We start from the raw sequence: 24,311 nt of genomic DNA on the forward strand, positions 1-24,311 counted from the left end.
GAATTTGTGTGAATGGGTGAATGCATGCATCTTGGATTTGGATAAAAACATCAGCTATGTGTCGCAAACGCTTTTTGCGTGCACCTAAAGATGAAAAAGTGTGACCATTTGACATTTTTGCACTGCATCTTTGTTACGTTGCACAGCCCGGCTCCAAAACTGTCCAAAATGTACATGAAAGTTTGATTATAGAACCAGATAATAACTTCAGCGACCTTTTCATAACTTATCCGGACTTACATAGTGGGAGAACACACACACACACACACACACACACACACACACACACACACACACACATGCTAGATGAGCCTTTTGAGTGAGAATAGACACATGTGTTCCCCAAAGCTTGGTGACTTTTCGCAGTAAGCCGTTGAAGAGAGGGATTGTGTGTGATGCATGCTGCCTGCAGGGCTCTCACTGTTTTCTTTCCCATCATGCACCCAGCACATCTGTAGCCCGGCTTATATCGAACTGTACGGCCACATGTGGGTTCATTTTGAGAACGCTCACTTCTCCATTCTGTCTAATGCAACAGATTTCACACCGTATTCATATTTTATGGGAGCTTTTTCTCATCCAGTCAATCGGCTTTTTCCCACAGCAGACATTTTGATTTGGAGTAGCAGGATAACTGGATTAACTAATCAAATTAATAATTGCTCAGTTAAATCTAAACATATTTTCAAAACACAAGTCATAATTCTGTAAAAGTGATAAAGTATTAAAAAAATGAAATCTGGATTAAAAAAAGTGAGAATTCTGGATAAAGTAAGACTTCTGAGTCAGAGTAAAGAAACAAATCTGAACTCTGAACAAAAATATCAAATGTTGAAAGAAAGCCAGAATTCTGAAAAAAGGTGAGAATTCCCAAAAATATTGGGGGAAAGAAGTCTAAATTCTGAAAACAAATCTGAACTTTGAATTATTATTTTTTACAGAAGTCTGAAAAGAAGTCAAAATTATTTTCAAAAGTGAGAATTCCCAAAAATGTTGGGGAAAAAATGTCTGATAAAAAAATAACAAAAGTCTGAAAAAGTGAGAATATTAAAATCTGAATCTGAATTCTGAAAAAAATCAGCATAAAAAAAAGTGAGAATTCAAAAGAGGTTCAGAATTCAATGACCTTGATCATATTTGATATGAATTTATAAACAGTTTATCATACAATATTTTTCATTGCACTTCTTGTTCAGGGTTATATGTTTACTTACAGTTCTAACGTAAAAGTGTTTGTGGGAACCGGCCTATTGTGATTGTTAAAAAATCAGATGCATTTGGAATCCAAACGGACTCAAGGGAGACGAAGACAGAAAAAGGAAGCAGCCGATAAGGAGGAAGGAGAGGCAAGAAGTAGACGTGGGAATCACAGAAGGGAGAGTCATCCGACAACGCAGGGAAAAGATGAGGTAGGCAGAAAAAAGACACACACATATTTCAGCTGTGCTCTTCCCTGAGCGCGGGGCTAAAAGGGGAAAATCCTCAGAGACTAACTGAACTCTTCAAACCTCTGCAGCCACATCTGGAGGACACACCACCGCCCGGCTTCAAAGGAGGAGGCGTAGCCGAGGCCAGACAGGTGGCGGGGCAGCGGACACACACACACACACACACACACACACACACACACACACACACACACACACACACACACACACACACACACACACACACACACACACACACACACACACACACACACACAGGCACTGGATGCATGGTACTTCTTTACTTAGAGGGGCCATCAAGCTCATTTTTAGCCTTTGCAGACCATCGACATGCACTTAAAACCCTATAAACCCCAAAAGCATAATAGGGCCCGTAAGTTAACAGTATCTGAGTATTTTTTCCTCCTCTGCCATCGCGCTTCATTGCAATTTTAAGAACATATTCCGGCCCGGGGCGAGATGATTATTAACACTGAGTGATTTGTTTGAGATTACATCGCTGAGCAGGAATGTCCGATTATTGTTCTTGGTGATGAGGGTATAATAAAACACTGTATTCATGAAGGCTTTAGTGGGTTCTCGTTGGAAGCTCTCCACTTCCTGTGGGTTTTAATGTGCATCTTGATATTATTACTATGGATAAAGTTTAGTGATCTGTTGAATCAGGGACTCAGTTCAATGCCTGGTTTGTTTTCACATTCAATGAAGGTATCAGAAGAGAAATGAAACTGAAATATTAAGAACATATATTATTACTTTTAAGGGTTTGCACAAGAAGCGTGATTAACTGCAAAAACAACGACCAATACTGTATACCTGAACTGTTGTTGTTTTGTTCTCCATAAATATAATATCTATAAGGATTGGTATTACGTGCCGTGTTGTGTTTGTGTGACTCTCTCTCCCCCTCTCTCCCTGATTGTCTCCCTACAGGTGCAGCCTCTCCCTCAGGTGCTTCCAATCCCAAGGAGATAAGCTCCATTGTTTATTTATTTTTAACTTGGCCCTCTTTATTTTGATTCATTCAAACCTTGTCTTTTGGTTTCACAAATCAGTTTCCTATTTCTTTTTTTTTTGCATGATTATTTCATATTGTGGTACTTCCCTTCTACCCCGGACAATAAGGAAGTGTAACAATGAGTATAACTATTACTAGTACTAAAAGAAAATGTGATTTAAGAGCTTCAGAACACCCAAATATTAAGAATACAAACATTATATAAAAATAAAAGAATGAAATAAAATGAAGTTTGTGATTAAATATTAAATAATAGAACAATGTGACTGATTATGAGACACAGTGCACAGACATGTTTAAATTAAAGGCACATTAAAGGGTTTTAAAAGAGGTAATAGATGCTGAACACTTGCCTGATCCCCTCAAACACAGAGGGGTTACGTGTGAACCTAAAACAACATCTTCTGTTGAATCTATAGCGTGAACACTTTCATATATTGCATGAACACACCGGATCCCCTCAGCTTTCAACGTTTGAACTTCACACTCTGTACTCTCCTCGCTCATTTCATCACGTTTTGTTCATTTCCTGTGTGCAGCAACACATGGATCTGAGTCCGTCTTAAGGCCCGAGTGATATCTGTGCAGAGAGAGAGCTTCAAAGCCGGCACACTCTGAGCTCCTTCAGTCTATAAAACCCTCTCTGTGATACAGCTCCTCACTGCGGTGGCCACATAGTTAATGAAAGGCGGCAGCTGTTTCAGGTTAGTGTGGAGGAATTAGGTCAATGCCCTAAAATATGGAAGGAGTTTTACATGAAATTAGTCGCCGTGATAGCAATTGAAGGAATCAACGATTGCTTTTTGACCAGTGACAAGTCCAAGGCAACATGAAGATACTGTGTCCCAATTTAAGTCAAATTGGTAATTTTTAGAATCATTTTTTATCGTAACGATCCTTTCTCTACAAGTGAAAGTTCAATCACAGATATTTTTTAGTTCTCACCTCTCAAAGCAACCTCTGTCTGAAACCAGAGCTCAGTTGGTTAGCTGGCTGACTCTGTTATGATTGGTCAACAAACTACAGATGTCCCGCCCCTTAGCCTATCACATACAATGTGACGGAGCACTAGCCAATAGGAGCACGAGTGTTTGATAGTGATGTCACTTGGTTCCTGAAGTAAACAAAGGAGGCGTTTCAGGCCGGGGGTGAGGGGGTGTTGGGGAGACATTCCTTCTGCAGGGGAACACAGGGATTTTAGCCTTTGCAGACCATTTACATGCACTAAAAACAATATATAGAAATTATATTACCAATAAACGCAAAGGAAATCTGCATAAAGCATAAAAAGGTCTCTTTAACAAAAAAGAAAAAGCCGCACTTGGACTTGGAAAACAAGGACTCCTGCTAACATGCATTTTCTGCGACTGTAATTGACTTGTTTATGCATGTATTTCAACATGCCTCTTATTTCAACAGCTGTTATACTCAACCATTAGTGTGTTTTCTTTGAGAAGCACTGTAATATGTAACATGTGATCAAACAGTGAGCTGTAAGTCTGCAACACTCTGCGCCTTTATTCCTGTTTCGGTCTCTGCACCTGAACAATTTGAACCTGCCCGACAATCAGTCAGCAATCAGGCCAATGAGGGCGGCAAACAACCGAAAACAAACAGCAGGAGGGTGAGCGATGGGGGAGACAGCGCTCCTGTCGGCGCGCCATGACCTCCGGACGCAGCCGCCTCATGACTGATTGGTGTTTAAGCCCAATCACAGTCGGCACACTTCCTCCTCCTGTGGGCTAAATGGCTCTATTCTCCCTGTCAAACCCCCATTTCTCCCTCTCTTTTAGATCTATCTTTTCACCCCCCCCCCCTCCTTCAGTCTGTCTGTCTGGGCCTGAGGGAGGAACCGTGGGAGTTTAATTGCCTCGTAATTCATGAAGTTCATTACATTAACAGCTCCGGCCCACGCTGCATACTTCTAACCTGCTGCAATTTGTTTTTGTATTTATTAGGCTGGTAGGGAGCTCAGCTGAGGGAGGGAGAGGGAGTGGCCGGGTGAGGGAGAAGGTCACAGGCACAAGCATCCATTGTGAAGCACCACCCGGGTGGAGGAAAACATGACAGGGAGGTACAGACGAGGAATGCAAGGACTTCTCAGGTTAGGAGGAATAAGGGTTGCTGTGGAGAGGATGAAACACATCACAAAGTGTCACTCATATAAATAGTTTTCCACTGGAGAGTAAACTGTGTTACCTTAATATCTTATGAGTCTCTAAATGACTTCTTTATTTGCTGCTTTTAAATATGTTATCCCTGGCTGATCTGGAAGTAAGCATTGGGAGGGTTCCCTCGACAAGAATCAATGGGACTTATGTTTCATTTCCGTAAATTGCAGAGAAGAACATCTGTGCTGTTTACGATGCTAACACACTTTGTTCAGCAGTATCCACATAAAGTACAAAGCTAGCTATAAAGGAACTACAGCACGGTCACATGACTTCACGTCACCAGCGCTAAGCTAAAGGAGGCTAATGTTGGGCTACAAAGGAACTACAGCAGGGTCACATGACTCCACGTCACCACCGCTAAGCTAAAGGAGGCTAATGTTGGGCTACAAAGGAACTACAGCAGGGTCACATGACTCCACGTCACCACCGCTAAGCTAAAGGAGGCTAATGTTGGGCTATAAAGTAACTACAGCAGGGTCACATGACTCCACGTCACCACCGCTAAGCTAAAGGTGGCTAATGTTGGGCTATAAAGGAACTACAGCACGGTCACATGACTCACGTCACCAGCGCTAAGCTAAAGGAGGCTAATGTTGGGCTATAAAGGAACTACAGCAGGGTCACATGACTCCACGTCACCACCGCTAAGCTAAAGGAGGCTAATGTTGGGCTATAAAGGAACTACAGCACGGTCACATGACTTCACGTCACCACCACTAAGCTAAAGGAGGCTAATGTTGGGCTACAAAGGAACTACAGCAGGGTCACATGACTCCACGTCATCACCGCTAAGCTAAAGGAGGCTAATGTTGGGCTATAAAGGAACTACAGCATGGTCACATGACTCCACGTCACCACCGCTAAGCTAAAGGTGGCTAATGGTGGGCTATAAAGGAACTACAGCACGGTCATATGACTTCACGTCACCACCGCTAAGCTAAAGGTGGCTAATGTTGGGCTATAAAGGAACTACAGCACGGTCACATGACTCCACGTCACCACCGCTAAGCTAAAGGAGGCTAATGTTGGGTTACAAAGGAACTACAGCACGGTCACATGATTTCACGTCACCACCGTTAAGCTAAATGCGGCTAATGTTGGGCTACAAAGGAACTACAGCACGGTCACATGACTTCACGTCACCACCGCTAAGCTAAAGGCGGCTAATGTTGGGCTATAAAGGAACTACATTATCTGCTCTGCACCAAATGCCAGATATGAAATGTTAGCAGTTATCCAGTGAACATTATGTAGCATTTAGCAGCTGAAGCGTCCAATCATCTGGTGGTAGAGACCAAAAACGGAACTACAAGAGAGTGAACATTGGACTGATATTCGTTGAGTCTCTGCTAATTGCTGATACATAAACCAGATCTGCTTTATGAAGTGATAATATGTCAGTGGTGTGTTTACAGCTTGTGTGGCAGCCCTTAAATTTACTGGGTGTATGAAAATGAAAACATGTGGTGCCACTTTTACAAGGTTGTTTTGGTATACCTGCTATGTATCCAACAATAAAAGACACTGTGCTTAGAATAATACTAATAACACATAAATAAACTTTAAAAAAGGTATTTAAAAAAGCATTTCTACACAGGTTTCCATCACAACATCTCAACAGGGACCCAAATGAGCTGATATTGCAGGACTTGCTTTAATTTATATGGTTCTTTAGTGGTGAAAACAAAATGGCTTTTAATGAAACTACATGCAATGGATCTGGGACTTTAAGGCGTCTATTACGCTGTTAACTTCTCTGCAACGTTGGTAATCCAGCTGTAATGGGAGGACAGGAAACGTTATACAAGATCCTCGCCCATTAGGCTGCTTACATTCCCAGCATTGTGTAGAAAGTGATTGCCACACACACACACACACACACACACACACACCCTTGTCTCCATTCATGAATTTCTCTCTGTTCCACCCACTAGATGTACAGGCCTCACTGTACAGACGGTCAGTCATGACACATGTTCCTCTTGCACAAGCCAGGAGTTCCTAATTTGCCACACATGCTGCAGAGGATGCACACAGATTCAAAAATAAGCTTCGAAGAATTTTGAGTTGCAAAAGTGTGAATGCACCGCAAATCCCCCGGCGCAACAATTCAGACAGAATGTACAATTTTACTCTTGAGCAAAAACGGTGATAATGCTGTCAGAGAAACCACAGAATAATCCAAAGCAGGAACACAGAATAGATTCAGTCCTCCAGAGAGAAACAAGAGAGTAGAAAATGAGTAATTAACACAAGGAAATACTTTAAGAAGCAAGAGGACTTTTAAGAATACTTCGACCCTCATCAATTCTCAATATCTAATTACAAGAGAGTTCATTTCATTTCGTTTTGATTCTGTTAAACAAGGCCCCGATTTACTTTAATCGAGACTTATCTTTGAGTCTTTGTTCACATGGAAACTTTAGAAAAAGTAAGTTTTCTGCAGAAATTCAAGGTAACAAAATGTGAGTAACTGATGTACATGTGACCAACGTACTTGGCCCAAGTTTCCATCAAGTCCCAAGTCATTTTCTCTTGTTCAAAGCAGGCCAAGTCCTCCCCAAGATACTGTATTCTTACATGCAGTACCCAGGCTTTATGAACAGAAGAGAAGAGTCGAGGTATGATGCAGAAGCACAGTGCAGCTTCTCCAAAACATTTATAGTTTTTGAAACTGGGAGGTCTGTATGTTTTTAAGTGGTAATAAATTCTTTGTAACGTCGGTCGACATGTCACATGACTCTCAAAATGACTTTGACCGCATTTTTGCTGCAAAAAGTAGAACTCCTCCTACCCCAGAATCCAAGCAGCTGCAGCTCGGTGAGGTTGGGGTTATCCCGTAGTCTCCACAAACTTTGCATGGCGGCTCGCCCTCAGCTGCACCTTTCCACTTCCTGTGAACCTGGCTTCAGTACATGTATAATGATAATTATTGCTGGATAATTAATCTAACCTTTCGCAAATAGTATGACAATTAATCTGTGCTATATATCAAGATTGATAGCTTGGCATTGCACAGAAGAAAAGCTCAAAGAAAAGCATGGTAAATACGGTATGTCAACACTAGGAAATATATATAGAGTATCTTTAGATGACACAATATGAAAAGCTAGTAAAGCTTAAACATATGATACACTATACATTAGGCAAGGTGTGTCAAGAAGTTGCTGTTTTCCCTTTGTATAAATGTGAGTGCGATGTGACAGTGTGCTTTTAGGATGAGCAAATTGGACAGGGTTACTGAAAGAAATAAATGCAATCAGACATAAAATATTAAAAGTGAAAACACAGTCATCATCAGTCGAGCCGCAAGCCTTTCTTTTCACCTTGCATGTCATCAAAACATTGATTGGGGTCCGTATTTATTTATTTATGTACTCAAATGCAAAGGAGTAGAGTGTGAGGTAAACATGAGCCGATAAAACTTGAAATATTTTAACATAAAACATAAAATTAACACAGAGAACTCAGAGCCTCATTTATTTCCAAGTTGCAAGTCATCATGGGGTACAGTATCTCTGGTAATTGCTGTGACGACTCTGTGGGAGAAGTCTTCCTCTCACAGTAAGACAATAGACAGTAAAGAGAGATCCAGCGTGAGTGAGCGTTTCTGAAAGTGGATCTGAAGGCGGATGAGTCTCTGACCGCATTAACAAAACCTAATGGAGCGGCTGGCTCCACCGAGCCTCGCCATCCATTATCTGACTGTTGCCCCGCGCAACCAACGAGGCTAACGGGCTGCAGCTCGGCCCTATGGCCTCCTCTCTTTTTTTTTTCCTTTGTCTTATTTCCACTGGCCTTAATGAAAATGATGGCTAAATCAATTCCCCTGGTGCGTGGAAGAAGCCGGGGTAATATTGCCTCCCCCGGGCCTGTGGTCGCAAATCATCTGTAAATCAGCAGGGAGGGGGGGGGGGGACAAGAAGAAGAACTGATGTTTTATTTTGAAAGGAAGATGTCATCAGAGAGAGCAACCTTAGCCTACAACTCAAAACAAATCTTCAGTTTCAGGGGTTTGTATTCATTAATATGTATTTTGGTTTAAAATGATTACACAATATATACTTATAGGCTTTTCACTGTATTTACATTGTGCTCTAAACAGATTATAAATCACTTCAATTATGGTTATACTTAGAGTATAAATATTGGAGGAAGTATTCTATTCTTATACTTGTGTAAAAAGTACTGACACCATATGAGAATACTCTGTAAAAGTAAACATCCTGCATTCAAAAGTACCTCAGAAATATTGGCAGCAAGAGAAATTAAATGTACTAATTATGGGAAATGGCTCATTTCAGAGCCACATATATAATAACTGGAAATTATGAGTATTAATGCATTATTGTTCATCACATTAAGAAACAACATTCTCAACCTATAATTATATGGTGATGTTTAATCATTAGTGAATTTATATTTTGTGTTAGCTAATAATCCGAATCTGTAACTCAAACTGCAATAAGGTGAAGTAAAAGGTACACTAATGGCTCCTAAACTGTAGGGAAAAAGTAGAATGAAGTGGAAATTAAGGTAGGAAAGTCTGGGATTTCTGACTATCTGCTGTTGACAGGCTAAAAGGCTAACCCAGCTAGCAGGCTAACCCAGCTAACCCGGCTAACAGGCTAACCTAGCTAGCAGGCTAACCCAGCTAACCCGGCTAACAGGCTAACCTAGCTAGCAGGCTAACCGGTTAACACTAAAGAGAGTTGTTTCCAAAAGATGAATTTGTTATTTTCTGCACATCAGTCGTTTTCCAGCGTCTGCTCACTAACAAGGGGATTAAATCGCGGGTGGTGTTTTAGGGTCTGACTCAGAGAGACCTCCCCTGTGAGCAGATAGAGGAGTTTTGTGAGGAGATTTCATGCCACATACACTCCCTCTTTACAGTATGCGTTCGGTATTCTGTGACTGTGACCCTGTGTGTTTAAACACTCGAGAGAGAGAGAGTGTGTGTGTGTGTGTGTGTGTGTGTGTGTGTGTGTGTGTGTGTGTGTGTGTGTGTGTGTGTGTGTGTGTGTGTGTGTGCGTGTGTGTGTGTGTGTGTGTGTGTGTGTACCTTTGATTAACAAGAGATTATCTACCTAGAAGTAAGTATGTAGCATGCTTCTGTAAATCCTCATTCTCAAAGGATGCTGTCATTTCTTCCTGCAGCAGCAGGTTGCTCACAGACACACAGACACACACACACACACAGACACAGACACACACACACACACACACACACACACACACACACACAGAGAGAGAGAGAGAGAGAGAGAGACACACTGACTGCACCTTTTGTGTGGTCACACAGAAAGTGTTTTCTGTGGCCTGGGGTCAGTAGCAAAGGCCTGGTCTGATTCAGGATGTTCCCAGGAACTAAACAGCTGGTGCATTATGTGTGTGTGTGTGTGTGTGTGTGTGTGTGTGTGTGTGTGTGTGTGTGTGTGTGTGTGTGTGTGTGTGTGTGTGTGTGTGTGTGTCAAGATGTATAAATGGCAAATGTACTCTATCAAAAGTACTGGAACCAATTTCAGATACTTGTGTACAACCAAGGTTTCAAGGTTTCAAGGTTTCAACCAAGTAGATATACATAATATATAAACACTATTCTATACAAAAAATATGCTTATTATGTAAAGATTAACTACTAACTACAAGTGTCACATTAAAATAGTGTTGTAAAAAGTACTATATTAGCCTCTGCAAAAGTATAAAGTAGCATAAAATGGAAATATCTATCAATCATAATGCTTTTTTAGGTCAAAAGTTACCATTCTCTGCAATATAGAGTAGTAAAAAGTACTTTATAAGCCTCTGAATTGTATTAGAATAAAAGTATAAAGTGTCAGAAATCCTCAAATTACACTTAAATACTGTGCTTTAATAAATGTACTGTTTTTGTTTTTGCACCAGACAACATCAAGTGAAACAGCTGGACATGTGATATAAACGATGTTAGGACATTTCAAGCAATTATTTTCATGTGACTCACGCCACCATGCAACAACAAGCACATTATTTTCCTCTTGCAACAATTGTTCTTTTCTCCAGACACCGGGTCATGTGAGCGGATCCGCAAATGATAATTCCTCTGTAATGTGAAATCATTACAAGGAGTTTCAATGTGCACGCCAAATTGGTTTTGTGCTTTGTTTTGCTTCTCAGTGTCTCTCAGCAGCCGGGCCACGGGCATTACTCATATAAGAGGAAATAATGACGCCAAGGTCCATTAAGTGGGATGGCAAGACATCATATCAACATTAATCTGCCACTTAGCAGAGCAGCCTCAGGAGGGGGAGGCAGGGAGGGGAGAGCGGATTTGATTTTCAGCTCCTCCCAACTGGACTCAGGCTTTTAATTCTTATTGTCTTTTTATGATATAAAACTTTGGTCAGAAGATCTGGTAGCAACAAATTGGTTTTCCCGTGACCAGGCCTCATGTTCTGTTTCTTTTTATATCCCGTTTACGTCTCCCCTTAAATTCACAGTGTAGTTATTACGTCTGATTAAATTAAATTTCTACTCTATATACTCTATAATGATGATAATAATCCTTCTTTATATGTATTGTGTGTTTTTCAAAGCATCACAAGTCAAATTTCTGGCTAGTTTGACGTTCCATGAATAATTTCTCCACTTATGGCTGTAACTTGAAGGAGGGGGAATCATGTTCTTGTATTTGGAGGTTATTCATAAGGGTTTTATCAACCTGTTGCTCTTTGAAACATAACATTTTGATGAATATCAGGTGTGAATATAGGCCTCTACTCCAATGTAAGATCCTGTAATGGACAACATGAGGGGAGTAGAACCACTTTGTTTGGTGCAGTTGAAAGGGTGATTAATATAATAAAGTAAAACATTTGATTGAGTAATATTGTCTCCTTCATGGATCATTTCTGTGGTGCAACAGCGCCATCTAGTGTAGTGTGTTTAAATAACACCAGAGACGGTTTAGAAAGGAGAGAGACGCCGCGCTCGGGGTCGTGAATCAGATAATTATAACAAATTTTGACCGATTCATTGTCCTTTTATTTACCTAACTAAATAGTGGACCAATTGTTCACAAGCAACACAAGTTTTAGACATTGCTACACTAAAATGTTGTTTTTCAGACGGACAAATCCTGAGAAAATAGCTTTGATCCTCCCCCCCATCAAACTATCGCGAGATCTGGAATCACAGAGCGTTATCATCAGTTAAACTGTCATTCTTTTTTAATAACTAGCATCCATTTACGTTCACTTTAAACCGAGATAATAGAAATCCATAATGATGAATGTGTTTGTCAGCTGTAAAATACATAATATTAGCATAATAAGTTTCAATGCATTCTATTTACGCAATTCTTTTTAAATAATCATGCTTTGAATGAACCTCTCTATCCACAGAGTATCTTTGGTTAAACATGGCCCCTAATTTTAGCTGTCTTAGAAGATCCCTGAAGCACCGTAGATTGGTTTAATATGTAATATTCTACATCAACATGTATTTTACAACATGTCATTGAATTATATTTCAAAACTCTAAAAAAAAAAGGGCAATATTGTTCATGGGTGAATTAAACGACGAGATATTACTGCGTTTTTCTTTATTTGTCCAACTGCCTGCCTGATCAGAATCATCTGTCAGTTGCTCCTCTTGTTAGCCGTTAGCTCAACTGGTTCCCAGGCTGTCAGTTGCTAACAGCGGCGACAAAATATAGTTCTATCCCTATCTGTGAGCTCCACACAACCGCCAGGATGTTTGAGGAGGCCAGTGAAGTGTTCGACAACATGTTTAAATCCTCCTTTCCCCTCACCTTCATCGTGTTTATCCCCGCGGTGCTGATCCTGGTGTCTCCGCTACCGGCCGAGGCGGCTCATGAGTTCACGGTTTACCGCATGCAGCAGTACGACCTGCAGGGTCAACCATACGGTAAGACGGCTGTTTATCTATTGTATCAATTGGGAATAAATGTAATCATTATAGGGTTAAAATAACCAGTGACCATGTCGTTTTCCAGCTCACCTTAAGGTGCCAGTAGTAGCCTTTCAATGACGGCGTGCAGGATAGCATTGGCTAACTAGCTGCTAATGTAGCTTAGCATTGCTAGTAGGTAATATCAAGGTTTTTTACGAAGCTAGCGAATTTACTAGAAGCAATTCTGGGTTATGATACCAATTAGTTTATTAATACTTATACTAAACATATGAATAGCTACATTATTTAAAAAGATACACTGGGGGTAAACAGATTCTAAATGAAATACATTTACATGTTTTCATACAGTATTTACGTTTATCAATTTGACCTATATTTTTACTTCGACTCTTTTGTTGTATTCTCATTTAGCTTTTTAGCACAATGCAAAAATGCTCTTACTCAAACGTGAGAGATACCACTATAGCAGAATCAGATATATCAAAGATATAGTGATGGAACATGTTGTCAAGAATATTATATAGGATACCAATTGTGTTTCCACTGTCAAACTGGGGTAAGAAATTCCAGTAGGGATTCAACACTGGTCACATTTTTAGAAGTATGATAAGTAGTGCTGGCTGTTTCTGTGGCAAGTCTTTGATGAAGATTAATGAAAGCTTTCAGACTTAACAAATTGTTTTTAGCCCCCAGCTTTGGTTTCTACAAAAAATGCCCTTTGATCCAACATAGTTCACCAGCTTTTGTGCACTTTAAGAAGGATCAATCACTTCTGCCCTTTCTTGCTGACATAATAACAGACATAATCGTACCGTAATGGATGATCCTTGTGTCTCCAGGTACCAGGAATGCCATCCTGAATACGGAGGCTCGTACTGTGGAAGCAGAGGTACTAAGTCGCCGCTGTGTAATCATGCGGCTTGCAGACTTTTCCTACGAAGAGTACCAGAAAGCGCTTCGACAGTCAGCAGGAGCTGTGGTCATCATCCTGCCCAAGAACATGTCTGCTATGCCGCAGGACATAGTGCAGGTGAGACACACTTTAATGCCACACATCCTCCGCTGTTTCCACTTTCAATGTGTTTGCAAGTAAAATGCTATGATGTCACAGCGCTGTACTTTGTGGATTACATTTTAAACGCTTCTCTCTACTGACAAAAGAGGTTTCTAAGTGATGCATTTGGCAGTGAGGGCTACCTGTGATATGTGTGGATAGTTGAAAAGAAAATTTACAAAGGTGGCGATGCAATATTTAAATCTGGGGTACTGAACTTTGGAAACACAAACAAGAGTAAACTAGATCTTCAAAGTATACAACAGGAAACATCGCGGTCCCTTAGGCCAATTTTATGCTCGACAACAACTACAAATACAGGGATTTTTTGGGAGACTCTAAAGAAATGTACCCACAAATAACGGTTAACTAAAATAGTCTTTTGTGGCTTTTAAGTGCACGTTATCTACAGATGTACAGCACAAAGAGAAGCAACATTTAAAGCAATACACGTTTGTTTATTAGCATCTGTAGCATCTGGTATTTATGATTTGTTAATCTCACAGTCAACCACTTGTTTATCATTTTGGGTTGAATGTATTTAGGCTAATACCTTGCTCAAGGGCGTCCTAACCGTAAAATAATGGGAAGGCAAAACATAATAGATTCAACATCAAGCTATTTAATACTTTGAAGCTTTTCTACTCAACTGTTGGTGCTTAGTATGACTTACAAACAAAGAGAATGTTAATATGGTTATTCTAACCTTCACTTGGATTGAAAAACATCTCACTGATTACTTTTATGAGCAGGATTATAAATCTGTCTTTGAAGCAGATTGTCAGGGTTTAATGAGTCACTTATTTAGTTTGTTGACATAGTATAGTCGAGACAAAAAGTTAAGTTGTAAAGCAGCGTCTTTACTGTTTCTGAACTCACTTACCCAAACACTGACAGCTGAAATCTGTTGTCCTGAGCAGCAGTTCATGGAGCTGGAGCCGGAGATGTTGGCCACTGAGACCATCGTCCCCGTATACTTCGCCATGGAGGACGATGAGCTGCTGTCCATCTACACCCAGACCCTGACATCGTCCTCCTCACAGGGCTCCCTATCAGCAGCTGAAGGTAAAGGTCCCTCCCTTCCCCCCGGAGCCGCTGCAGGGCTCGTAAATCTGCATTATATACTGAGTTGTTGTCATTTCTAATGCTGTGTTTTCTGATGATTCCTGCAGTGCTGCTGCACACAGCCACAGCCAACGGCTTCCAGATGGTGACCAGTGGAGCTCAGAGTAAAGCCATCAGTGACTGGGCCATCACCAGTCTAGAGGTGAGAGACTAAACAATAATGATAAGAAATCTGTGCCTGGAGCAGCTGGTAAAAATGCACTTTCAAAAGTGGAACTGTTTGTCACCTAAAGTATATAACACCTATTGCTTTTATAATCATGTCTTAAAGTTGACATTCATTTGCAATCATACTCGTCTAATGTTGTTCATTTAGAAGTGCAGTTGTGTGGCTTTGCTAGTGCATTAAATGACGTTAATTGAAAGGATTTTCTTATCATTCCTTTACAGTTTGTAGGACGCCCTCTGTTTTAATCCAAAAGTGCAAAAAACAAATCCAGAGTGACGTGTTCATTCAAGACTTTCTAACTTGATCTGAGGATCATAGGTCAACTGACTGAAACCCCCTCTGACTCCACTCTGTCCCCCTTTGTTCCTCTGAGTCTCGTGCTTCAGATTTAATCTGTTTCTGTTTGATTTCCCGTCTCTAACGTCTCTGTTTTCATTCACCAGGGTCGTCTGGCTGGAGTCGGAGGAGAGGATCTGCCCACCATCGTCGTGGTCGCTCACTACGACTCTTTCGGGGTCGCTCCGGTATGTTCACCGCTCCTTTGCTCCTTTACTCCTTATGAAGCAGTATTCATCAGCCATATCTGTAGGATTTGGTTTGAGTCTGTCTTCAACACTGTGTCTCTTTATTCCTTTTTTACAAACCACAAAACGGGTGAGGACGGTGACAATACTCCACAGTTCTTGACAATGCACATAGAAATAAGATGTTGTTAATATAATATGATATGATATTCAAAATAAATCCCCTTTTCCTCACATTTTACTGCCTTAATCCTTTTTGATACGGACAGTAAAAAGTATATTCTCCTTTGAGCGATGGAGTTAATAAGGGAGGGTTCCTCTGGAGCATTTGGAAAAAGCGTGTGAATTCATCCGTAATAATCCTTTAAAATGTATGCAGCACCTTCAGACCTTTAGGGGTAATTAAAGGCACTACAAAGGTGATGAGAAGTCAGATTCCAGGTGTCTTCAGAGCTCTGGGATACAGTCGCAGCACAGGAAAGTAATGTGTGTGTGTGTGTGTGTGTGTGTTTCTTGTTCAGTGGCTTTCATACGGAGCGGACTCAAACGGCAGCGGGGTGTCGATGTTACTGGAACTCGCTCGCCTCTTCTCAAAACTTTACACGTACAAGAGGACGCACGCTGGGTGAGGAATACCACCAACACTCTCAGAAAACAAACCTCGTACACACAGAGATATCTTTGAGGATCATTCTGTGCCGATTAGCTCTAAAAACAGCCTCTTCTTTGCATCATTCATCTCTCCTGCACCCTCACTTGTACCTGATGAAATGGTCGAGGGTTTACTGGTCGCTGACCTCACTGCTTCATCAGGAGAAGTGTTTTTCTGAATCATATCTGTTCTGGTTGGCGTCGTCCGGCTCTGAATGCTTTATTGATCGGTGTCTTTGCACTCCTCTGGCAGTCAGAATCACACTTAAAGACATCGATAATAACAACAGGAGGATTCTTCTGTCTAAATGTAGTTAATGTACCAAACTGTGGCTGAGAGGAAGGCAGAGGGGTTGGTGAGTGGAGTCTAAAAGGATCTGTGTAGGTACACACTTGATCTGTCCTTCAGTTTTAAAGTAGATACTTTAGATTTCTGTCCTGGTGACACCTTGTTTACTTTTTCTAAGAGCAAAATGTGTTAATGCTACAGGAACCAGGATTTTCACACTATATATAATACACGTACCGTCATTTAGAAAAGGACAGCACACACTCAATAAGGGATCTGATTGAATGTCTTATTGCTAACATACATTTCTTGTTGCTTTGCCTTTGACTTAAAAAAGCCACATTAAGAACAGTTGAAGATCCTTTTATTCACTGAAGTTATATTTAAAAGTAAATAAACAGCTGTATTCATATAAGAACTAAAACCACGATGCCCAGCAAACGTGTTCAAACATCATCATTATGCATGTTTGTCTGAAAATCAGTCGGAGGGAACACTCATTTGAGCTGTTGAGTTTTATCTACACACACCTCTACCAAGTCAGAGGAAATACAAACACAGTAAATGCGTGAGCAGAAACCCATGACATAAAATACAAATATTTCATATACAAGAACCTGTTCTCACATCTGGTCACCGATATGTTACCTCATTTGCGATCGCTAGACTTTAATAAAAGATGTATTTTAAGTTAGAATATTTGAGATGATGACTCTAAAGTTTACGTCGAGTACGAGTATTACCTGTCGCTTATTTCTGTGCACCGTATCATCACTCTTCCTCCTTTAGGTTTCCCTTGACATAGATTTGACAGGTGTGTGTGTGTTGTGTTGTGTTCAGGTACAACTTGCTGTTCTTTGTATCCGGTGGAGGAAAGTTTAACTACCAGGGCACCAAACGCTGGCTGGAGGACAATCTGGATCACACAGGTACTGCTCAGCTCAAACGAGGCTTACAGGAATAAAGGAAATGTATTCTTCTCCATGCCGCTGGATTTGGTTTGGATAAAACCATTTTCAGGCTCTGACTTATAAAAGAACACTGAACATCTTTTTACTTTTTACTTTTTTGTGAAAATGCCAAACTAAGACCAATTTATTCCAAAGCCAGTCTGAAAATGTTTAAATCTTCTCGATGGAAAGAAAAAACGGCTTTAGTGCCACAGAGGTTTTTCCTCTGCTCTCCTTACGATATCGTGGTCATATTTCTGTGTTTGAACACGTTTTCTTTTAGTATTTGAATGATTGATGAGGATTATTATCTGCTCCTTTCCCTCCTCAGACTCCAGTCTGCTGCAGGACAACGTGGCCTTCGTGTTGTGTTTGGACACGCTGGGAAACGGGGACTCTCTGCACCTGCACGTGTCCAAACCTCCCAAAGAGGGGTCTCCTCAGTACACCCTGCTCAAGGAGCTGGAGCTGGTGAGGAAACACACATTATATCAAACAATACACCTCTCAACCTTACAGTGTCAGTCATTGTCTCTCAAATAAAGTCTTTAATGTTGGGTTCTGCCTCTGATGCCCCCCCCAGGTCTCAGAGAGTCAGTTCCCGGAGGTGAAGTTCTCGATGGTTCATAAGAAGATCAACCTGGCAGACGACATGCTGGCCTGGGAGCACGAGCGCTTCGGGATCCGTCGGCTGCCGGCCTTCACTCTGTCCCACCTGCCCTCCCACCGCCTGGCGCAGAGATCCAGCATCATGGACGCCCGGTCAGTGTCCCCCTCCTCTCGCCACGGAGCGGGAGAGCCCCCTGCTGGGTGGGTTCAAGTCTCTCTATCACGCAAAGAAAGGAGTGCCGTCTAAAGCAGCCGTTCATTGTACCTCTACTGTGACATGTTCCTTAGTGAGGCCACGCCTAGCCTAGCCTAGCACACCCTCTCTGTCCCACCCCCATCCCAGCACACAACAGGCTGATTTAACACCTTAAACCCAGTCCGTTTTGGCTCCCCTCTGACACAGAATCACAGGCTTGTTTTTCCTGGGCAGGACTCCACGCCAGTGATGTCACGTTTCCAAGTTTGAGCCACAAATTGAGAGCTCTCTGACCTCTTTTCTGCCCTCTCTTTAATCTAAACTCCTCCATCTCCCTCTCCGTCTGTGAGAAACCTTACGGTGTTTAATTTCACGCTCGACCGATCAGCTGACTTGACATTTCTTCGTCTTGTTGTCTCATCTCTCTCTGTTTCAGCCGCTCTGTGAGGAGGTGTAATTGGTTTCTCCTCTCCCTGATTTTCTGTTCCTCCTCTGTGTGTGTTCTCCTCTGACTCCCTGCTGCTCTGTGTGTGTTCTCCTCCTCTCCTCTGACTCCCTGCTGCTCTGTGTGTTCTCCTCCTCTCCTCTGACTCCCTGCTGCTCTGTGTGTGTTCTCCTCTGACTCCCTGCTGCTCTGTGTGTGTTCTCCTCCTCTCCTCTGACTCCCTGCTCCTGTGTGTGTGTTCTCCTCTGACTCCCTGCTGCTCTGTGTGTTCTCCTCCTCTCCTCTGACTCCCTGCTCCTCTGTGTGTGTTCTCCTCCTCTCCTCTGACTCCCTGCTGCTCTATTTGTGTTCTCCTCCTCTCCTCTGACTCCCTGCTCCTGTGTGTGTTCTCCTCTGACTCCCTGCTGCTCTGTGTGTTCTCCTCTTCTCCTCTGACTCCCTGCTCCTCTGTGTGTGTTCTCCTCTGACTCCCTGCTGCTCTGTGTGTTCTCCTCCTCTCCTCTGACTCCCTGCTGCTCTGTGTGTGTTCTCCTCTGACTCCCAGCTCCTCTGTGTGTGTTCTCCTCCTCTCCTCTGACTCCCTGCTCCTGTGTGCGTGTTCTCCTCTGACTCCCTGCTGCTCTGTGTGTTCTCCTCCTCTCCTCTGACTCCCTGCTCCTCTGTGTGTTCTCCTCCTCTCCTCTGACTCCCTGCTGCTCTGCTTGTGTCTCCAGGCCTCATGTAGACGTTCAGAAGCTCAGCAGAAATACAAAGCTGGTGGCAGAGGCGCTCGCCAGAGTCATATACAACCTCACAGAGAAGGTACAGAAAGGAACGGATGGAAAACCTTTATTTACTGTCTGCTTTCTGTGGCGTGACGTGTTGTTGTTGTTGTTTACTCTGCTGCACAGGGCGCTCCTGGAGACCTGCAGATCTTCACTGAACAGATGGTAAGTCTCTAAACTGTGAGGCTCAAAGAAACCTCAGCTGATTGTGTTCATTCTTACTTTTTACACTTTGATTTTGTACTGTTTTCAGTGTTTATACGCAGTGTGTGTGTGTCAGTGTGTTTCCTCCGTTGTAACACAGTGTGTGTGTGTGTCAGCAGGTGCAGGACGAGCAGCTCTCAGCGGTTGTTGATTGGCTGACGGCTCAGCCCCGCGCCGCTCAGCTGGTGGACAAAGACAGCAGCGTGGTGTCGACGCTGGAGTATCACCTGGGACACTACCTGAAGGACGTCAAGAGACACTACGTCAAAGCAGACAAGAGGTACGAGAAATACGACAGGAAGAGGCGGTCCTAAAGCCTGTTAGCACTTCCTGTCCCCTCGTCTGGAAGTCAGTGTGTCATCCCGTCAGGATCTTAAAGTGACCGCTCTCCTCTCTGTCTTCCTCAGGGATCCAGAGTTTGTCTTCTACGATCAGCTGAAGCAGACGATGAACGCCTACAGGTAACCTCCTCCTCCTCCTCCTCCTCCTCCTCTCTCATATTTAACACTTACGTTTGTCCTGAGATATTTACGGCACTTCCTGCTGCTTTACTGTTCCCAGCTGTGTGTGAAGTCTCATCTGCTTTCAATGAATCCTCAGTAAACAACACATCAGACGTTTACAGCGACTTCCTCTTCCTTGTTGTCAGTTTCGGTTCCTTTTTGTATAAAAACATGTTAAAGAAACCTTTAGGAACAAGTTTAAATACTCATATTTTCATTGAGCTATGGTTCTGTAAGCCCAGGACATTGAGGGCTTACGTTGAATTGAATTAGCTTGGTGATGTTTTTGACTCTTTATCCTTTAATAAACCTTCATTTCTCTCCTCCTCTCAGAGTGAAGCCGGCCATCTTCGACCTGCTGCTGGCCGTCTGCATCGCAGCGTATTTAGGGATGATGTATCTCGCCATCCAGGTGAGTGCCTATATTTTCCTGCAGCCTGTCAGACGTGCACAACGTTACATATCGGTTTGACAAAGTCATTCATTTATTATCAGTTTGTTTTTTCATCTGAAGTCCCTGAACAGACGTTTCAGAAACTGGTTTATTATATTTAGAACAGTGGTTATAGTCAACCTGCATCAACGGCAGCCTTTATGTGAGAGTGCACGGCTGCAGGTAAACTGAAATGTATATCATATCGTAGTCATTCGCCGTTGGGTTACAAACATCTAGAAACTAGAAAAGAAAAAGTCAAGTTTTAGGAGCACACACTATTTTTCCCGGGAGCTGATGATCTCAAAGGTCTCCCATTATTATACTCTTCTTCATCAATATATCCCAGCTCTCAGATGTACACAGAGCCTGTCTCTGATTGGCTGAAACACCAAACAGATCATAGTAGCATCCCATAATCCCCTGTTTCAGCCCGGTTCCAAAAGTGCTGATTCTGTGTGAGTATCTTTAAATGCTAATGAGCTGATGCTGGCCACGCCCCTCTGAGAGCTGATTGGTTTTTAAAAATGATCTAGGAGGAGATTCGGGTGGGCGGGGCTTGCAGTGGTTGGTTACTGCCTAATGGTTGCACGACCCAAAGTAACACAGTGACATCACAAAGTGGCCAAACCTGATCTTAAATTGAGTACTTTTATTCCCTCGTGTCTGAAAAGGTAAGTGAACGTGCAGATTGTTTAACATCTCTTGTGCTTTTTCCTCCAGAACTTCGGGCTCCTGTACAGCGTCGCCCGCAGGATCACGCAGCCCAAAGTGAAGTCCCACTAAAGTGCATCCCTGCAGCGTTGTTTGTTTGTTTTTTCCACGTGTCTCCATCTTCATCTTCTTCTTCTTCTTCTTCAAATCCAAGAACTTGTTTGAAAGCTGGAGCCGGGCCGGGCTGACGGGTTTCCAAAACCAGCCAGCAGAATATTTTTCATTTTCCTTCATCCACAAACTATGATGTCAGATCGAGCCGCTGCCAACTCCATTTGGTCTCCGGACCGGAATAATCAGGAACCATTTCTCACACACACACACACACACACACACACACACACACACACACACACACACACACACACACACACACACACACACACACACACACACCTGTCCCAGTGAGGGATGTAGACAAGCTTCAGGGAGGGTTTCTGATCGTTCCTCCTCAGGAAACAGTTTAAAGTCGCTCTGCAGGAACTGACTCGGTCTCAGGCGCCTGCACCGAGGATCCGTAAAGCCCAGATTTACAGAAACAAAAGGACTAATTCTTATTTTTAAAGCTTAATTACAATACTCACGCTCCCACGAAGACCTTAAGAGTTATTAGTTACTGTTATTATTAATTATACTCTCATGGTACATAAGAAACAACTTCTCCATGTGCAGCGGGACATCAAATTTGAGTCTTTTTGGTTCATAATTCCCCCATTTTTCATAATAAAAAGACTTAAAAATAAACTAATTTTAGTTTAAGTGAATTTATAACGGTAATGTTGCGTTCAAAGGACTGGATATTGGTTTTTCAATTTTTATAGATCTGCAATTTACTAACTTAACTAACGATCATTTAGACTTAAACATGTTAGAAAAACTGGATAAAATTCACATTAAAATCCAAGATGACGTCTTTAAATTCAAGTTTCTGTCAGACTTGGAAACAAATGACAAAAATGCAAGAATTTCTAAAATAGTAAACATTTAATACGCTAAAAAGAAACACTTAAAGTATTCGCCATTTGTACTGAAGGGATTACTAAAGTGACAATAGATATTTGCAGATTATAATGCCGTATATGGGCCTGTGAGTATTGTGTTGAGGAAAATCAGAATTTGTCTAATTAAATCAAATGTGAAGTAGTGCTGAGATTATCCTGATTAAAATGCCTTGGCAGTGAAATAATGAGATAAACATTCGATTGCCAAATGATTATTGTATGCATTAACACCCCCCCCCCCCCCCCCTTAATAATGTGTAACAGAGACATTTGAAGCCTTTCCCCCACTTTTTGTGCCCCTTTTCTCCTGTAATCTGTGTGTCGCTGTGACTTGATTTTTTAACTTTTTTTTTTATGAATAAAACAAGTCATGCTGGTTAACGCTGAGTCATGTTAAGAAACAGGTCACATGCAATCAGAGCAACGTGTGAAGAGGAGATACCCCCCCCCCCCCCCCCTACTCCCTTTTTTATCTGAGAAAAACACCTTTCGACTTCAGCGATAATCAGAGGTTTTTTTAGCCGTGTTTCTGATGAACACTGCAGCGGTGCCAGGTGTGTTCCTCTGCCCCGGTCTCGCCCTGTCGTGGCTTTGTTTTGTATTCTCCACCGCATGACCCTTTTTTTACCGACACGAGGGGGAAATGCCGCGTGGTACATATGGACTTTTAATTTATTGAAGCCTTCATTTGTGCACTGAACTCTCCGGTCGTCCACAACACTTGATCTCTGCGAGGAAAAGTTGTGATTAAAAATAAAAAAATGAACACAAACAGCCTCTTTCTCTCGTTTACTGACATGTTTTATTTTATGGGAAACAATGAAATGATAACATTGGCTGAATGGTATTAAAATTGCATTACAAAAGAGCATGTCTTCATCAATTCAGATTTAAAAAGTGGTCAGATTTTGGTTAAAAGAAACAAAAAAGGGTCATTTATTTTTTTATATCATACAGTGAATAATGGTCCACTTAACCCCACTTTTAGTTACTGATTCTGCCCACACATCCCCCAAATTCTCCCTTCCCTTTGTCTAATTGTCCTACTGAACAATAAAAATAATACTAATAAATTACAGTGCAACTTATAAGAAATACCTGCAGGCGTTTTCTGCCCGTCGTTCTCTACAAGCGCGGCATCTCGCTCAGCTCCCACAAACACCCGACTCATAGTTCCGTTGGACCTTTGGCACAATTTAAACTCGCAGGGAAGATTTGCCCAAAAAAAAAGAGGCGAAATTCAGACCGACAAGTCGTGCGGACGTCATATTCACCCAAAACTACATTTTCTGGTCAGTTCCTGAACTTTAAGGAACTGAAGGTAAAAAACGAGTTTTCATTTCCTTTTTTTTTTGTCTAATTTGCTTCTTTAACATCTTCTTTCAGACTGGAGGAAAAAAAATCCTCATTTAGGTTTAATTTACTTTAATTTGACTCCACTTTTGTTCATTTTGCAATTCTTAATTAATGGTCACGTGCTGATCTTAAAATAAGAAACTATAGGTAAAATATGAGTTTTTATTTCACTTTTTTCTTTTGTCTTTTTTGCTTCTATAACATGTTTTCTTTCAGACTAGTGGAACGAAATATCCAATTGACACATTTAGGTGTTTCATTTACTTTAATTTGACTCCAAACTTGAGTTCATTTTGCATTTAAGTTCTTAATTAAATGAGAAATTCTCCCCTTAATGTGAGTGGTCTGTCTGAACTGAGCTTTACATGCAATATGTAGGACATTTAAATAAGAATCTAATACAGAAAGATAAATAAATGATCAATTTAAAATAGAAATTCCTTTTATTTTAGAATTTCGTCAAGTGTGGTTGACAGTCTGAGGCAGAAGGAGCAGGACTTTCCTAACAATACGGACATTTCTGGCCGAAAATCCTGAAAATAAATCCTCTTTTGTGCTGTGAAGGGGGGGGTGGGAGACGTGCATGAATCAGTGTTTTAAATCATTCTGACACATAAAGCTTAAGAAAATCAACCTAACTATAATCTAACGCACATCTGGTAGCTGCTGCAGATGTTTTTGGGTGATCTATCAAAGTGAAATCATCAAATGACTGGGTACTTTTTACACCTCAGTGAATTTGAATCGTCTCGTGGTGCGTTTGAGTCCCT

General features: G+C 41.7%; 1 protein-coding gene and 1 long non-coding RNA gene across 5 annotated transcripts; one reads left to right on the forward strand and one right to left on the reverse strand.

Moving 5' to 3' along the window:
* Positions 1-8,122: 8,122 nt before the first annotated feature.
* Positions 8,123-12,697, reverse strand: LOC134869462 (uncharacterized). The gene is made up of 3 exons (XR_010166423.1): positions 12,642-12,697; positions 12,433-12,565; positions 8,123-8,529 (listed from the first exon to the last, which is right to left on the reverse strand). It is a non-coding gene; the product is annotated as an uncharacterized LOC134869462 (long non-coding RNA).
* On the forward strand, positions 12,251-22,566 carry ncln (nicalin). 4 transcript variants are annotated; one of them, XM_063891098.1, is made up of 15 exons: positions 12,251-12,548; positions 13,394-13,584; positions 14,529-14,673; positions 14,781-14,875; positions 15,346-15,426; positions 15,948-16,051; positions 17,207-17,295; positions 17,648-17,787; positions 17,900-18,126; positions 19,280-19,367; positions 19,457-19,495; positions 19,651-19,814; positions 19,942-19,995; positions 20,371-20,449; positions 21,194-22,566. In XM_063891098.1, exons 1-15 carry the CDS (start codon positions 12,374-12,376, stop codon positions 21,254-21,256), a joined length of 1,734 nt encoding a protein of 577 aa, XP_063747168.1. In that variant the 5' UTR covers positions 12,251-12,373; the 3' UTR covers positions 21,257-22,566. The 4 variants fall into 4 exon arrangements, with proteins under 4 accessions (XP_063747168.1, XP_063747169.1, XP_063747170.1 ...); XM_063891099.1 differs by having other exon boundaries at positions 19,654-19,814; XM_063891100.1 differs by having other exon boundaries at positions 17,900-18,078.
* The last annotated feature ends 1,745 nt before the right edge of the window (positions 22,567-24,311 follow it).

The sequence above is a fragment of the Eleginops maclovinus genome, chromosome 9 (genome assembly GCF_036324505.1).
Source record: "Eleginops maclovinus isolate JMC-PN-2008 ecotype Puerto Natales chromosome 9, JC_Emac_rtc_rv5, whole genome shotgun sequence".
In the NCBI taxonomy this organism is placed as follows: Eukaryota; Metazoa; Chordata; class Actinopteri; order Perciformes; family Eleginopidae; genus Eleginops; species Eleginops maclovinus.

Coding starts and splice junctions, on each gene's coding strand:
- ncln (XM_063891098.1), top strand. CDS start 12,374: ATGTTTGAGGAGGCCAGTGAAGTGTTCGACAACATGTTTAAATCCTCC. Junction 12,549..13,393: donor CCTGCAGGGTCAACCATACG/GTAAGACGGCTG, acceptor TTGTGTCTCCAG/GTACCAGGAATGCCATCCTG. Junction 20,450..21,193: donor TGATGTATCTCGCCATCCAG/GTGAGTGCCTAT, acceptor TTTTTCCTCCAG/AACTTCGGGCTCCTGTACAG.